General features: G+C 57.4%; 2 protein-coding genes across 42 annotated transcripts in view; one reads left to right on the forward strand and one right to left on the reverse strand.

Annotated features, from left to right (window-relative positions):
• CLASP2 (cytoplasmic linker associated protein 2) overlaps window positions 1-4,613 on the reverse strand; it is a 175,354-nt gene extending 170,741 nt beyond the window's left edge. For 10 of the 40 annotated variants that reach the window (XM_039915109.1, XM_029048878.2, XM_029048875.2 and 7 more), the window contains exon 1: window positions 4,364-4,608. In XM_039915109.1, the coding sequence (XP_039771043.1) occupies window positions 4,364-4,561 (198 nt within the window). In that variant the 5' untranslated portion in view covers window positions 4,562-4,608. Of the gene's footprint in view, window positions 1-4,363 lie in introns of all 40 variants that reach the window. The other 30 variants (XM_039915112.1, XM_029048870.2, XM_039915101.1 and 27 more) reach the window with 5 other exon arrangements.
• Window positions 4,614-12,682: 8,069 nt separating this feature from the next.
• Window positions 12,683-14,509, forward strand: part of LOC100092347 (programmed cell death 6 interacting protein) — a 41,658-nt gene continuing 39,831 nt past the window's right edge. For both annotated transcript variants that reach the window (XM_029049629.1, XM_029049630.1), the window contains exon 1: window positions 12,683-12,916. In XM_029049629.1, the coding sequence (XP_028905462.1) occupies window positions 12,711-12,916 (206 nt within the window). In that variant the 5' untranslated portion in view covers window positions 12,683-12,710. The remainder of the gene's footprint in view (window positions 12,917-14,509) is intronic.

The raw sequence follows: 14,509 nt of genomic DNA on the forward strand, positions 1-14,509 counted from the left end.
GATTATCGGTTATTGGTTCGTATTAATGCCCGTCTCCCTCCCTAAAGGGCAAGCGCGTTACAGGCGGGGGGATGTGTCTGCTCATTCTGTTGTGTGGTACTCTCCCAAGCGCTTAGTAGAATGCTCCGCACGTTGTAAGCGTTTCAATAAATATCGCTGATTGACGAGACCGCGGGACTTTTAGCTAAATGAATGCAACAGTAACTCAGTTGGGCCACTCAATAGGGTTGGAGGAATCAAATCTAGTAGTAGCACCTGACCGTGGAAGAGCAACAAAGGCCAAATAAAATAAAATGTACGCTCCTTGTGGGCAGAGAACCTCTCGGGAGAGACAGGATTATAAAATAGTTACAGGTAATTTGTTAGCGGAAGCAGCGTGACAGCGGGAATAATAATAATGATGATGTTGATATTTGTTAAGCGCTTACTACGTGCCAAGTACTGTTCTAAGCGCTGGGGGAGATACGAGGTTATCAGGCTGTCCCAGGTGGGGCTCACGGTCTGAATCCCCATTTCACAGATGAGGTCACTGAAGTTTCGTGACTGGCCCGAGGTCACACAGCTGACAAGTGGCAGAGCCTGAATTAGAACCCACAACCTCTGACTCCCAAGCCCGGGCTCTTCCCACTAAGCCACGCTGCTTCTCTAAGAGCAGAGGCCTGGAAATCTGCCGCGCGACCTCGATCAAGTCACCGCACTTCTCCGTGCCTCGGTTACCTCATCTGTAAAAGGGGGGTTAAGGCCGTGTCCGACCCCATCATCTTCTATCTGCCCCCCCCAGTGCTTAGTCCAGTGCCTGGCACCCAGTAATCACTTAATACCATAAAAATAAGTCGTGGGAGTAGCGAGAGCAGTGGGAAGAACAAGCAGCAGCACAGAGACCGGAGAGAATGTTCCGAGATAGCAGAATTTAAAGTTCAATTGTGTATGCCTGCACACGAGGGCTGAGGATGGGGAGAAATAATAATAATAATAATAATGTTGGTATTTAAGCGCTGACTATGTGCAGAGCACTGTTCTAAGCACGGGGGTAGACACAGGGGAATCAGGCTGTCCCACGTGAGGCTCACAGTCTTCATCCCCATTTTACAGATGAGGGAACTGAGGCACAGGGAAGTGAAGTGACTTGCCCACAGTCACACAGCTGGCAAGTGGCAGAGCCGGCATTCGAACCCATGACCTCTGACTTCCAAGCCCGGGCTCATTCCACTGAGCCACGCTGCTGCCCCGAAATACTCGGGGTGACTGCTGGGCTGATAACTTGGGGGGGCTGGGAGTTAAATGAGGGGGGCTCGGGGAAGGAGGGGGGATTTTAGGAGGCCCCTGAAGACGGGAAGAGCGGAGACCGGAAAATCAACAGCATTTACAGGAGCACTCTGTGCAGAGCACTCTTCTAAGCAGCACTCGAGAGAGTAAAATAATAATGTTGGTATTTGTGAAGCACTTACTAGGTGCAGAGCACTGTTCTAAGCGCTGGGATAGATAGAGGGTCATCAGGTCATCCCACTTGAGGCTCCCAGTCTTAATCCCCATTTTACAGATAAGGTAACTGAGGCACAGAGAAGTGAAGTGACTTGCCCGAGGTCACCCAGCTGACAAGTGGCAGAGCGGGGATTCGAACCCACGACCTCTGACTCCCAAGCCCGGGCTCTTTCCACTGAGCCACGCCGCTTCTCTAAAATGCATTTAGTTGGCCACCTTCCCGGCTCCTAGAGCTGCCCGCTTTTACCACTCTTGGCTCTTTCAAACTTTCTTACATTCCTCGCTCCCGAAAGACCCCGCTCCTGACAAAATGCCATGTCTTGGCTATCGCGGCTGAACGTCCTTCAGCTCCTCATCAGCGAGTTTTGAAAGCTTCCCATTTCCAGGACGCGGAACGGCGCCTGGCATTCCAGTGCGCGCTCCAGGGCCGTAATTATCATTCGCGGCCGGAGCCGCCGCGAGCCCATCCGAAGAGTGACCGGCCGGGGGTGGGGGCCCGACCCTCATCTCGTCCCCGTTTCTGAGGCAACGGGATTCCCTAAGGATTCAAAAGCAAGGAGTCGCGGGAAAGAGACCGTGACGACGGGAAGGTCGGTCGCCCCAGCTCGCATTCTGGAGCAACGCTGCCACCAGACGACTCGGGTGAAAACCAAACGTCGGGAGCCGCGGACGTCTCTTGGCGGATCATCCCGAGGTGGCCACCTCGCCGCGGCACTGACCGCACACGTGCACCACCAAACTTTCCCCTCCCGGTCATCAATACTTAATTGGACGCCGGCCCGGACCCGCCGGGACCGCGCGCGCTTGAGTCACCCGACCGCGGCGGGGCAAGCGAGGGGCCGCGGTGTCGGGAATCCCTTTCCTCATCCGGGGCCAAAGGAAATAAAAGAAGATCGTCCCGACCTCGGCAGCAACCGGGGCCGCCTTGAACGGGCATCTACGGTCAGCGGATCGGGTAGAGGACGGCGCCCCATCTTTCCAAAGAACGGACCTCCGGTGGGGCAGAAGCGGCGGCGCGGCCTGGCGGCTAGAGTCCGGAGGCCCTGGATTCGAATCCCACTGCCAGGCGCCGTTCTAGGCGCTGGGGAAGATACGAGGTCGTCAGGTTGTCCCGCGTGGGGCTCAGGCTCTCCGTCCCCGTTTTACGGGCGAAGAGACCGAGGCCCGGAGAAGTGAAGTGACTCGCCCAAAGTCACACGGCTGACTGTGGTGGGGGGGGATCGGAACCCACGACCTCTGATTCCCAAGCCCGGGCTCCTTCCACGGAGCCACGCGGCTTCTCGTGAAGAGGCATCGACAGAAATAGACGGAACGACGAGAAGAAGGGTTTACTACGTGTTTCTAAAAGGAAAGCCCATCTCTAGCCGAGGCCAAGACACTGCCTTCCTCGCTGAACTGGGCCTTCCAAGCGCTTAGCGCAGTGCTCTGCGCCCAGAAAACGGGCTGAAGCAGAGAGGCAGCGTGGCTCGGTGGCAAGAGCCCGGGCTGGGGAGTCAGAGGTGGTGGGTTCTAATCCCGGCCCCGCCGCCTGTCAGCTGGGGGACGCTGGGCAAGCCGCTTCGCTTCTCCGGGCCTCGGTGACCCCATCCGGAAAATGGGGATGAAGACTGTGAGCAGCACATGGGACAACCTCATCACCTCGTATCCCCAGCCCCAGCGCTTAGAAGAGTGCTTCGCACATAGTAAGCACTTAAATGCCATCATCATCATCATCATCATTGTCCAGGCCTCAGTGACCCCATCTGGAAAATGGGGATGAAGACTGTGAGCAGCCCGTGGGACAACCTCATCACCTGGTATCCCCCCCCCCAGCGCTTAGAAGAGCGCTTCGCACATAGTAAGCGCTTAACAAACGCCATCATCATCATCATCATCATTCTCCGGGCCTCAGTGACCCCATCTGGAAAATGGGGATGAAGACTGTGAGCCCCACATAGGACAACTTGATTCCCTTGTGTCTACCCCAGGGCTCTGCACCATAGTAAGCACTTGACAAATACCAACATCGTTATTAACCGAGGCCCAAAGAAGTGAAGCGACTCACCCGAGGTCCCACCGCTGACAAAAACAAATAAATGGTGGTATTATTTGTTAAGCACTTACTATGTGCAGAGCACTGTTCTAAGCGCTGGGGGTTACAGGGTGATCAGTAGTGGAAAGAGCCCGGGCTTCGGAGTCAGAGGTCATGGGTTCGACTCCCGGCTCCGCCACTCGTCAGCTGTGTGACTGTGGGCAAGTCACTTCACTTCTCTGGGCCTCGGTTACCTTGTCTGTAAAATGGGGATTAGCTGTGAGCCTCACGTGGGACGACCTGATCACCCTGTGTCTCCCCCAGCGCTCAGAACAGTGCTCTGCACATAGTAGGCGCTTAACAAATACCAACATTATTACTTCACTTCTCTGGGCCTCAGTTACCTTGTCTGTAAAATGGGGATTGACTGTGAGCCTCACGTGGGACAACCTGATGACCCTGGATCTCCCCCAGCGCGTAGAACAGTGCTCCGCACCTAGGAAGCGCTTAACAAATACCATTATTATCCTTCTCTGGGCCTCAGTCACCCCATCTGTAAAATGGGGACGAAGCGTGCGAGCCCCACGTGGGCCAACCTGATTCCCTGGGGTCTCCCCCGGCGCTCGGCACAGAGTCAGCGCTGAACAAACCCCGACATTATTCTCCTCGGGGCCTCAGTCGCCCCATCTGTAAAATGGGGACGAAGCGTGCGAGCCCCACGTGGGCCAACCTGAATCCCTGGGGTCTCCCCCGGCGCTGGGCACAGAGTCAGCGCTGAACAAACGGCAGCACCATTATCCTTCGCCAAGTGTCCCAGCGTCTCCCCCGCTCCCGGGCAGGGCAGGGGGTCCCCCGGGGGTCCCGCCTTGCCTTGTAGTTGCTGGAGGCGAGCCAGCCGACCACCTGGTGGACGGTGTGATGGAGCCGGGCCTGGTCCTCCTCCAGGTCGGGGGAGATGGCCGGCTCGCCCAGGTAGCGCAGCAGGTCCCGGCCCGCCTGCAGCCGGCCGCCCACGTCCTTCTGCTCCACCGGGCCGCACAGGGAGGCCAGCCCCACGCCCTCCTCCATGCCCGCCCCGCCGGGACCGGCTGGCGGGCGACGGCGCCGGGGGACGCGGGGGAAGAAGCGGCCGCCCGCCCCGGGCTGCCCGGCCTGGGCCGCCCACCGCCACTCAAAATGGGCGCCGCCTTGGCCGCTCTGACGCCGCCGCCTGTGACGTCAGCACGGCGGCCCGCCTTCGCCAACGCCATTGTGGCCCCACCCGCTCCCCTCGGGGACGACGCCTCCCCTCAGGGATGATGCCTCCCTTCAGGGACCAGGCCTCCCCTCAGGGACGACGCCTCCCCTCAGGGACGATGCCTCCCTTCAGGGACCAGGCCTCCCCTCAGGGACGACGCCTCCCCTCAGGGACGACGCCTCCCCTCAGGGATGACGCCTCCCTTCAGGGACCAGGCCTCCCCTCAGGGACGACGCCTCCCCTCAGGGACGATGCCTCCCTCCAGGGACCAGGTCTCCCCTTAGGGACGACGCCTCCCCTCAGGGATGACGCCTCCCTTCAGGGACCAGGCCTCCCCTCAGGGACGACGCCTCCCCTCAGGGATGATGCCTCCCTTCAGGGACGACGCCTCCCTTCAGGGACCAGGCCTCCCCTCAGGGATGATGCCTCCCTTCAGGGACCAGGCCTCCCCTCAGGGACGATGCCTCCCTCCAGGGACCAGGCCTCCCCTCAGGGACGACGCCTCCCCTCAGGGACGATGCCTTCCTTCAGGGACCAGGCCTCCCCTCAGGGACGACGCCTCCCCTCAGGGACGATGCCTCCCTTCAGGGACCAGGCCTCCCCTCAGGGACGACGCCTCCCCTCAGGGATGACGCCTCCCTTCAGGGACCAGGCCTCCCCTCAGGGACGATGCCTCCCCTTAGGGATGAGGCCCCCCCCCCCTCAGGGACCAGGCCTCCCCTCAGGGACGACACCTCCCCTCAGGGACATAATAATAATGTTGGTATTTGTTAAGCGCCTACTATGTGCAGACCACTGTTCTGAGCGCTGGGGGAGACACCGGGGAATCAGGTTGTCCCACATGGGGCTCACAGTCTTCATCCCCATTTTACAGATGGGGTAACTGAGGCCCAGACAAGTTAAGTGACTTGCCCACAGTTACACAGCTGACAAGTGGCAGAGCTGGGATTCAAAGGCAGAGCTGGGATGAGGCCTCCCTTCAGGGCCCAGGCCTCCCCTCAGGGACGACGCCTCCCCTCAGGGTCGACGCCTCCCCTCAGGGATGACGCCTCCCCTCAGGGACCAGACCTCCCCTCAGGGATGACACCTCCCCTCAGGGACCAGGCCTCCCCTCAGGGACGACACCTCCCCTCAGGGACGATGCCTCCCTTCAGGGACCAAGCCTCCCCTCAGGGATGACGCCTCCCCTCAGGGACCAGACCTCCCCTCAGGGACGACGCCTCCCCTCAGGGATGAGGCCTCCCCTCAGGGATGACGCCTCCCCTCAGGGACCAGACCTCCCCTCAGGGACGACGCCTCCCCTCAGGGATGACACCTCCCCTCAGGGACCAGGCCTCCCCTCAGGGACGATGCCTCCCCTCAGGGATGACGCCTCCCCTCAGGGACCAGGCCTCCCCTCAGGGACGAGGCCTCCCCTCATGGATGACACCTCCCCTCAGGGACCAGGCCTCCCTTCAGGGACGACGCCTCCCCTCAGGGCCCCGGCCTCCGACTGTATATATCTTCATCACCCTATTTATTTCGTTTAATGAGACGTACATCTCCCTGATTCTATTTATTTGCCATTGTTTTTATGAGATGTTCTTCCCCTCGATTCTATTGCCATTGTTCTTGTCTGCCCGTCAAAGGGCAGGGACTGTATCTGTTGCCGATGTGTACATTCCAAGCGCTTAGTCCAGTGCTCTGCACATAGTAAGCGCTCAGTAAATACTATCGAATGAATGAATGAGGGACGAGGCCTCCTCTCGCCTCTTCTCCTCCCCACCCTCTTCTGCCCTCATGGTCGCCGTTCTTTCGGTCCCAGCGATCGAGCGCTTACTATGTGCTGAACACCGAGCGCCGGGAGTGGACAGGGCGGCAGCACGTAGGGACCGTCCCCGCCCCGCCGTGGGCTCGCTGTCTTGAAGGGGGGCGGCACAACACAACAAAATACAAGTAGGCGTCGATAGCCTCCGCGTCGATATTCGTTCAATAGTATTGATTGGACGCTTACTATGTGCGGAGCACTGGACCGAGCGCTGGGAGTGGACAGTGCGGCAACAGGGACCGTCCCTGCCCCGCCACGGGGTCACAGTCTAGAAGGGGGGAGGCAGACAACGCAACAATACACAAGTAGTCAGGCGTCAATAGCATCCAGATCCATATTCGTTTATTCATTCGTATCGATTGGACGCTCACTCTGTGCTGAGCACTGGACTGAACGCTGGGAGTGGACAGTGCGGCAACAGGGACCGTCCCTGCCGCGCCACGGGGTCATAGTCTAAACCGGGGGGTAGACACAGACAACACAACAAAACACAAGTAGTGAGGTGTCGATACCATCCAGATATTCATTCAATCGTAATTAATAATAATAATATTCACATTTGTTAAGCGCTTACTAGGTGCAGAGCACTGTTCTAAGCGCTGGCGTAGATACAGGGTCATCAGGTCGTCCCTCGTGAGGCTCACAGTTAATCCCTATTTTACAGATGAGGTCACTGAGGCACAGAGAAGTGAAATGATTTGCCCACAGTCCCGCAGCTGACAAGTGGCAGAGCCGCGATTCGAACCCATGACCTCTGACTCCCCAGCGCGGGCTCTTTCCACCGAGCCGCGCTGCTTTTCAAAAAATCCGATAGAATGAAGGAGTAGACACGTTTCCGTAGCGAGGAAAGAGGGAGAGGGGGTGGGAAGGGGTGACCCTGGGCGCAGGCGGACCCCCGAGAGGGCCCGGGCCCAGACGGAGGGGGCCGGGGGTCAGCGGGTGGGTGGGAAAGAATCCAAGGAACACAGTGTCCGCAGTGTCCGTTGTCCGCTCGAACAGTAAAATCACTGTAACCCCGCTCCCCGCATTCCTGCTCTTCAGGAGCCGCAGGGCCGGAGAATCCACCATCCTCCCCGGGGCTCCGGGGTGTAACGATCATGATAATCACGTTGGCATTTGTTAAGCGCTTACTATGTGCCGGGCACCGTTCTAAGCGCTGGGGTAGATACGGGGTCATCAGGTCGCCCCACGGGAGGCTCCCAGTCTTCAGCCCCATTTGACAGATGAGGTCACTGAGGCACAGAGAAGTGAAGTGTCTTGCTCACAGTCACCCAGCTGACGAGCGGTGGAGGTGGGAATCGAACCCATGACCTCTGACTCCCAAGCCCGGGCCCTTTCCACCGAGCCACGCCGCTTCTCTAATAATAACGTTGGCATTTGTTAAGCGCTTACTATGTGCAGAGCACTGTTCTAAGGGCTGGGGGAGATGCAGGGGAATCAGATTGTCCCTGATAAATAAATGATGGCATTTGTTAAGTGCTTACTATGTGCAGGGCACTGTTCTTAGCGCTGGAGAGGATACAAGGTCATCAGGTTGTCCCACATGGGGCGCACAGTCTTCATCCCCATTTTACAGATGAGGTCACCGAGGCCCAGAGAAGTGAAGTGACTTGCCCACAGTCACACAGCTGCCATGTAGCAGAGCCGGGATTCGAACCCATGACCTCTGACTCCCAAGCCCGGCTCTTTTCACTGAGCCACAATGCTTCTCTAAGTATGCTCTCTCAAACTGCTCGATTGTTTCAGAGAATTTAAAGATGAAGTGCATTTCGTTTTAGAAGCAATCAAAACATTTACGGGTACTTCTAATCTTCATCACTGTAGCGATCTAGATTTTATAATAATGATAATAATGATGATGGCAATGATGTTGAGCGCTTACTATGTGCAAAGCAGCATCACTGACCCCCTGCATTGTACGGCGGCGCGGTTGGAGTGGGGAGCGCTGACCATTTTGACCGGGAACTTGTCCGTTTATTCCGTTACATCGGACTCCCCCAGTTTAGTGCGGTGCTCCGCCCGTAGTAAGCACTCGATAAATACCATTGACGATCGATCGATCGATTAATGGGTGTGGTCGCGTGCCGGAATCCACCGGTCAAAATGGCCTTCGATCATTTCCGACCCCGACTGCAGCCGTCGCGACGTCCTTCAGGGCCTCCGAACGGTCCGGAGTTCAAGCCGCCTCGTGATTACCGCCGTGGTTTATGGATTCACGCAAGAGCTTTAATCAGTGTTTTCCATCAGCAAAGAGAAGAATAATAATGATGATGGCATTTGTTAAGCGCTTACTATGTGCAAAGTGTGCGATCAGGTTGTCCCACGTGGAGCTCACAGTCTTCATCCCCGTTTTCCAGATGAGGTAACCGAGGCCCAGAGAAGTTAAGTGACTTGCCCAAGGTCACACAGCTGACAGGTGGCAGAGCTGGGTTTTATGTGGCATATGCTCCTTCCGACTCCCGCTACATGCGTGTTTAGGGAAAAATGGTTTGTTCCTAGGAGTGGGGAGGTATTTTAAATTAGCCTGGCGTGAGCCTCCCGGACAAATGAAACAATAATAATGATACTGTTGGTATTTGTTAATAATAATAATAATAATAATAATGTTGGTATTTGTTAAGCGCTTACTATGCGCAGAGCACTGTTCGAAGCGCTGGGGGAGAGACGGGGTCATCAGGTTGCCCCACGGGAGCCTCCCAGTTAATTACCATTTTCCAGATGAGGTCACTGAGACACAGAGAAGTGAAGTGACTTGCTCCCCCAGCTGACAAGTGGCAGAGGGGGGAATTAGAACCCATGACCTCTGACTCCCAAGCCCGGGCTCCTGCCCCCGAGCCACGTTGCCAGCAGGGCCGCAGGGCTGGGAAGGGGGGAAGAAAAAAGGGACAGGTCGGGGCGACGCAGAAGGGAGAGGGAGGCGAGGAAAGGATTACGAGCAGCGCTGTCTGGTCGTGTAGTCTTGGGAAGAGGGTTCAGGAAGAAGAGAACGTGAAATATTCATTCGGTGGTATTTATTGAGCGCTTACTATGTGCAGAGCACTGGACTAAGCGCTTGGAATGGACAAATCGGTAACAGATAGAGACGGTCCCTGCCCTGGGACGGGTTCACGGTCTGATCGGGGGAGACGGACAGACGAGAACAATGGCAATCGATAGAATCGAGGGGATGAACATCTCAAAACGATAGCAGATGAATAGAATCAAGGCCATGCTCGCCTCATTGACAAAATAAATAGGGTGATGAAAATATATACAGTCGAGGGGACGAGTACAGTGAATAAGAATAATAATGATGTTGGTATTTGTTAAGCGCTTACTATGGGCCGAGCACTGTTCTAAGCGCTGGGAGAGATACGGGGTAATCAGACTGTCCCACGTGAGGCTCACAGTCTTAATCCCCATTTTCCAGATGAGGGAACTGAGGCGCAGAGAAGTGAAGTGACTCGTCCACAGTCACACAGCCGACGAGTGGCCGAGCCGGGATTCGAACCCATGACCTCGGACTCCAAAGCCCGGGCTCTTTCCACTGAGCCACGGAGGGGGTGGGACGGGAGAGCGGGAGGAGGAGAGGGAAAGGGGGGAAAAGAGGGTTTAGCTGCGGAGAGGTGAAGGGGGATAGAGGGAGCAGAGGGAAAAGGGGAGCTCAGTCTGGGAAGGCCTCTCGGAGGAGGTTTCCCCCTCCCCTTTTCCTCCTTCCTTTCTCTTCCTTTTTTTGCCCCCCATCCCCTGCTTTCTGCTTGGCAGAAGCAGCGTGGCTCAGTGGAAAGAGCACGGGCTTTGGAGTCGGGGCTCGTGAGTTCGAATCCCGGCTCTGCCACTCGTCGGCTGTGTGACTGTGGGCGAGTCACTTCACTTCTCTGGGCCTCAGTTCCCTCATCTGGAAAATGGGGATGAAGACCGTGAGCCCCACGTGGGACAACCCGATTCCCCTGTGTCTACCCCAGCGCTTAGAACAGCGCTCGGCACATAGTAAGCGCTTAACAAATACCAACACTATTTTTATTATTATTAGAGGTGAGGCAAGTCCAGAGAAGGGCACCTCACATAATCAGAGAGAAGCAGAAGCTTCCTCACGGGCACGGAAGGGAACGATTAGGACTCTTTTGGGTCGCAAGAGACAAAAGGCGATTCAAGTTTATAAAATTATTGCGTGGACGCGGGGAGCACACACGGAATTGTTCATTTCTTTTAATGCTATTTACTAAGTGCTTACTGTGCGCCAGGCCTTGTAGTAGAGAAGCAGCGTGGCTCAGTGGAAAGAGCCCGGGCTTGGGAGTCAGAGGTCATGAGTTCGAATCCCGGCTCTGCCACTTGTCAGCTGTGTGACTGTGGGCCAGTCGCTTCACTTCTCTGGGCCTCAGTTGCCTCATCTGTAAAATGGGGATGAAGACCGTGAGCCCCACGTGGGACAACCTGATTCCCCTGTGTCTACCCCAGCGCTTAGAACAGCGCTTGGCACATAGTAAGCGCTTAACAAATACCAACATTATTATTCGCACCTAGTAAGCGCTTAATACATGCCACGTGATTATTACAGTTCTAGTGGTTCCTCCCCCTTTCTGGACTTTAAGCTCATTGAGGGCAGGTTGATAATCTACCAACTCGGTTATTATCATTATTACTACATTACAATATATTGTAATACATATTACAATAATACACTATTATAATATCATACAATACGATATAATAATATAATTTTGTAATATATTACAATATAGTAATGATAGCAATTATTAGTATTTAATTGTAATATAGTAATAATAATGGTATTTGTTAATCGCTTCCTATGTGCCCGGCACTGTACTAAACGCTGGGGTGGATACAAGCGAATCGGGGGGGTCACAGTCCCCGTCCCACGTGGGGCTCTCAGTCTCTAGCCCCATTTTACAGATGAGGTGACTGAGGCCCAGAGAAGGGAAGGGACTTGTCTGCTGGGGGACCTTGAGTCTGGGCCTCATCTGGAAAATGGGGGAGGGAGAGAATGGGTCCCATTTGCTTCCCCCCCCGCCCCCCAGCGCTTAGTACAGTGTCGGCCCCATAGGAGGTGCCTAACAAGTAGCACAGTGGTTATTGCTCCTATTATAGGGTGGGGGAGGGGGGAGGGAGAAGGAGGGCCCCTGCAGCACGTGACCTGGGCGCGACGTAAGCACGCCGTGCGCGGGGGCAGAGCGAGAGAGCCCCCCACGTGACCCGGGCGTGACGTCAGCACGTCGTGCGCGGGCTCAGAGACGGAGCTGGAGCGAGAGGGCGCTCCCACGTGACCTCGGCGTGACGCAAGCACGTCGTGCGCGGAGACGGAGACAGAAAAAGAATGAGGAAAAAGCCCCGTACGTGAACTCGGCGTGACGCAAGCACGTCGTGCGTGGAGGAGGGGGAGTGAAAAAGGCACCTGCCACGTGATCTGGGCGTGGAGGGGAGAGAGAGAGAGAGAGAGAGAGAGAGAGAGAGAGCTTCCTCCCACGTGACCTAGGCGTGGTGGAAGCGGAGGGGGGAAAGAGAAAGAGAGGAAAAAGCCCCCTCTCACGTGACCTGTGCGTGGGGGGGAGAGAGAGAGAGCCCCCTCCCACGTGACCTGGGCGTGACGCCAGCGCCTCGTGCTTGGGGACGACGGGCAGTCGGATGACCCCCCCGCCCCCGTCCGAACGTACCCTGGGCGTGACGTCAGCGCGTACTCAGGGCGGAGGCCCCCGCCTGTGCGTAGCCCGGGCGTGACGTCAGCGCGTACGAAGGGGAGGTAGCTCCCGCCTGTGCGGAGCCCGGGCGTGACGTCAGCGCGTACTCAGGGGAGGTAGCTCCCGCCTGTGCGTAGCCCGGGCGTGACGTCAGCGCGTACGAAGGGGAGGTAGCTGCCGCCCGTGCGTAGCCCGGGCGTGACGTCAGCGCGTACGAAGGGGAGGTAGCTCCCGCCTGTGCGGAGCCCGGGCGTGACGTCAGCGCGTACGAAGGGGAGGTAGCTGCCGCCCGTGCGTAGCCCGGGCGTGACGTCAGCGCGTACGAAGGGGAGGTAGCTGCCGCCTGTGCGTAGCCCGGGCGTGACGTCAGCGCGTACTCAGGGCGGAGGCCCCCGCCGGGGCGCGCCCCGCTCGTGACGTCAGCGCGTCGGGGGCCGTGCCCGGAAGCGGGCGTCGGGGCGGGCGGGGAGGGAGGCGGCGGCGGCGGCGGCGGCGGCGATGGCGACGTTCATCTCGGTGCAGCTGAAGAAGACGTGGGAGGTGGACCTGGCCAAGCCGCTGGTGAAGTTCCTGCAGCAGACCTACCCCGCCGGCGACCAGCAGGCGCAGTCCTGCCGCGCCGCCGAGGAGCTCAGCAGGCTCCGCCGCGCCGCGCTGGGGCGCCACCTCGACAAGCACGACGCCGCCCTCGACACCCTGCTCAGGTCACCGCCGCCCGGACCCGGCCCTGGGGGGGGGGGGGGGGAGAGGGAGGGGAGAGAGGGACGGACGGACGGACGGAGGGCGCCCCGGAGGAGGAGGAGGAGGAGTCCCGGCCGCCCCCGCTTCCCACCCACACACGTCGCGCCCGGGCCTCAGTCACCTCATCTGCAAAATGGGCGTGGACGCCGGGACCCTCTGTGTGTCCCCGTCCCCCCCCAGCGCTTAGAGCGGTGCTCTGCCCACAGTCATCGTTCAGCAAATACTAACTTTATCATTATTATTTTTAATAATCTCGGTGGGCCTCAGTCATCTCGTCTGCAAAATGGGCGTGGACGCCGGGAGCCTCTGTGTCCCCCCCAGCGCTTAGAGCGGTGCTCTGCCCACAGTCATCGTTCAACAAATACCAACTTTATTCTTATTATTAATAATCTCGGTGGGCCTCAGTCATCTCGTCTGCAAAATGGGCGTGGACGCCGGGAGCCTCTGTGTCCCCCCCCCAGCGCTTAGAGCGGTGCTCTGCCCACAGTCATCGTTCAACAAATACTAACTTTATTCTTATTATTATTAATCTCGGTGGGCCTCAGTCATCTCGTCTGCAAAATGGGCGTGGACGCCGGGAGCCTCTGTGTCCCCCCCCCCAGCGCTTAGAGCGGTGCTCTGCCCACAGTCATCGTTCAACAAATACCAACTTTATCATTATTGTTGTTATTATTAATTATCTCGGTGGGCCTCGGTCACCTCATCTGGAAAATGGGCGTGGACGCCGGGACCCTCTATGTCCCCCCCAGCGCTTAGAGCGGTGCTCTGCGCACAGTAATCGTTCAACAGATACCAACTTTATCATTATTATTAAGCTCTGTGGGCCTCAGTCATCTCACCTGGGAAATGGGGGTGGAGACTGGGAGCCCCAGCTGCTGACCCTGTGTCTCCCCCAGCGCTTAGAGCGGTGCTCAGCGCACAGTTAATCGTTCAACAAATGCTAACTTTATTATCATTAGCCTCTGGGGGCCTCGGTGACCTCGTCTGGAAAATGGGGATGGAGACCGGGGGCCCCACGGGGGACGACCTGATGACCCCGTGTCTCCCCCGGCGCTTAGAGCGGTGCTCGGCGCATAGTGAGCGCTTAAATGCCAACAAGGTGGCGAGAGGGACGGGGGTACGGAGAGGAGGTTGGCAGTCGGCTGTGTGACCGCGGGCGAGTCGCTTCACTTCTCTGGGCCTCAGTTCCCTCATCTGGAAAATGGGGATGGAGACCGTGAGCCCCACGGGGGAACGACCTGATTCCCCCGGGTCTCCCCCGGCGCTTAGAACGGTGCTGGGCACCTAGTAAGCGCTTAACGGCCACCAACGTCATTAACAGATACCAACGTTATGAAACTATCTATCGGTCAAGCGATAAGACTTCCCGAGTATTGGTTCCGGGGGTCTGCGGTTCCCTGCATCTTACCCCCCGTCAGGTTGAACCTGGCTAGAGAAATGTGTTGAATGGCCCGTTCAGTTACGAGAGCCTTCTTTTCAATTCTTTTGAGCGTTGAAATGAGTTATATTTAAATAATACGAAACACCGGTAGACAGCGGTCCGGACGGCGATAGGA

The sequence above is a fragment of the Ornithorhynchus anatinus genome, chromosome 21, assembly GCF_004115215.2.
Source record: "Ornithorhynchus anatinus isolate Pmale09 chromosome 21, mOrnAna1.pri.v4, whole genome shotgun sequence".
Classification (NCBI taxonomy): Eukaryota; Metazoa; Chordata; class Mammalia; order Monotremata; family Ornithorhynchidae; genus Ornithorhynchus; species Ornithorhynchus anatinus.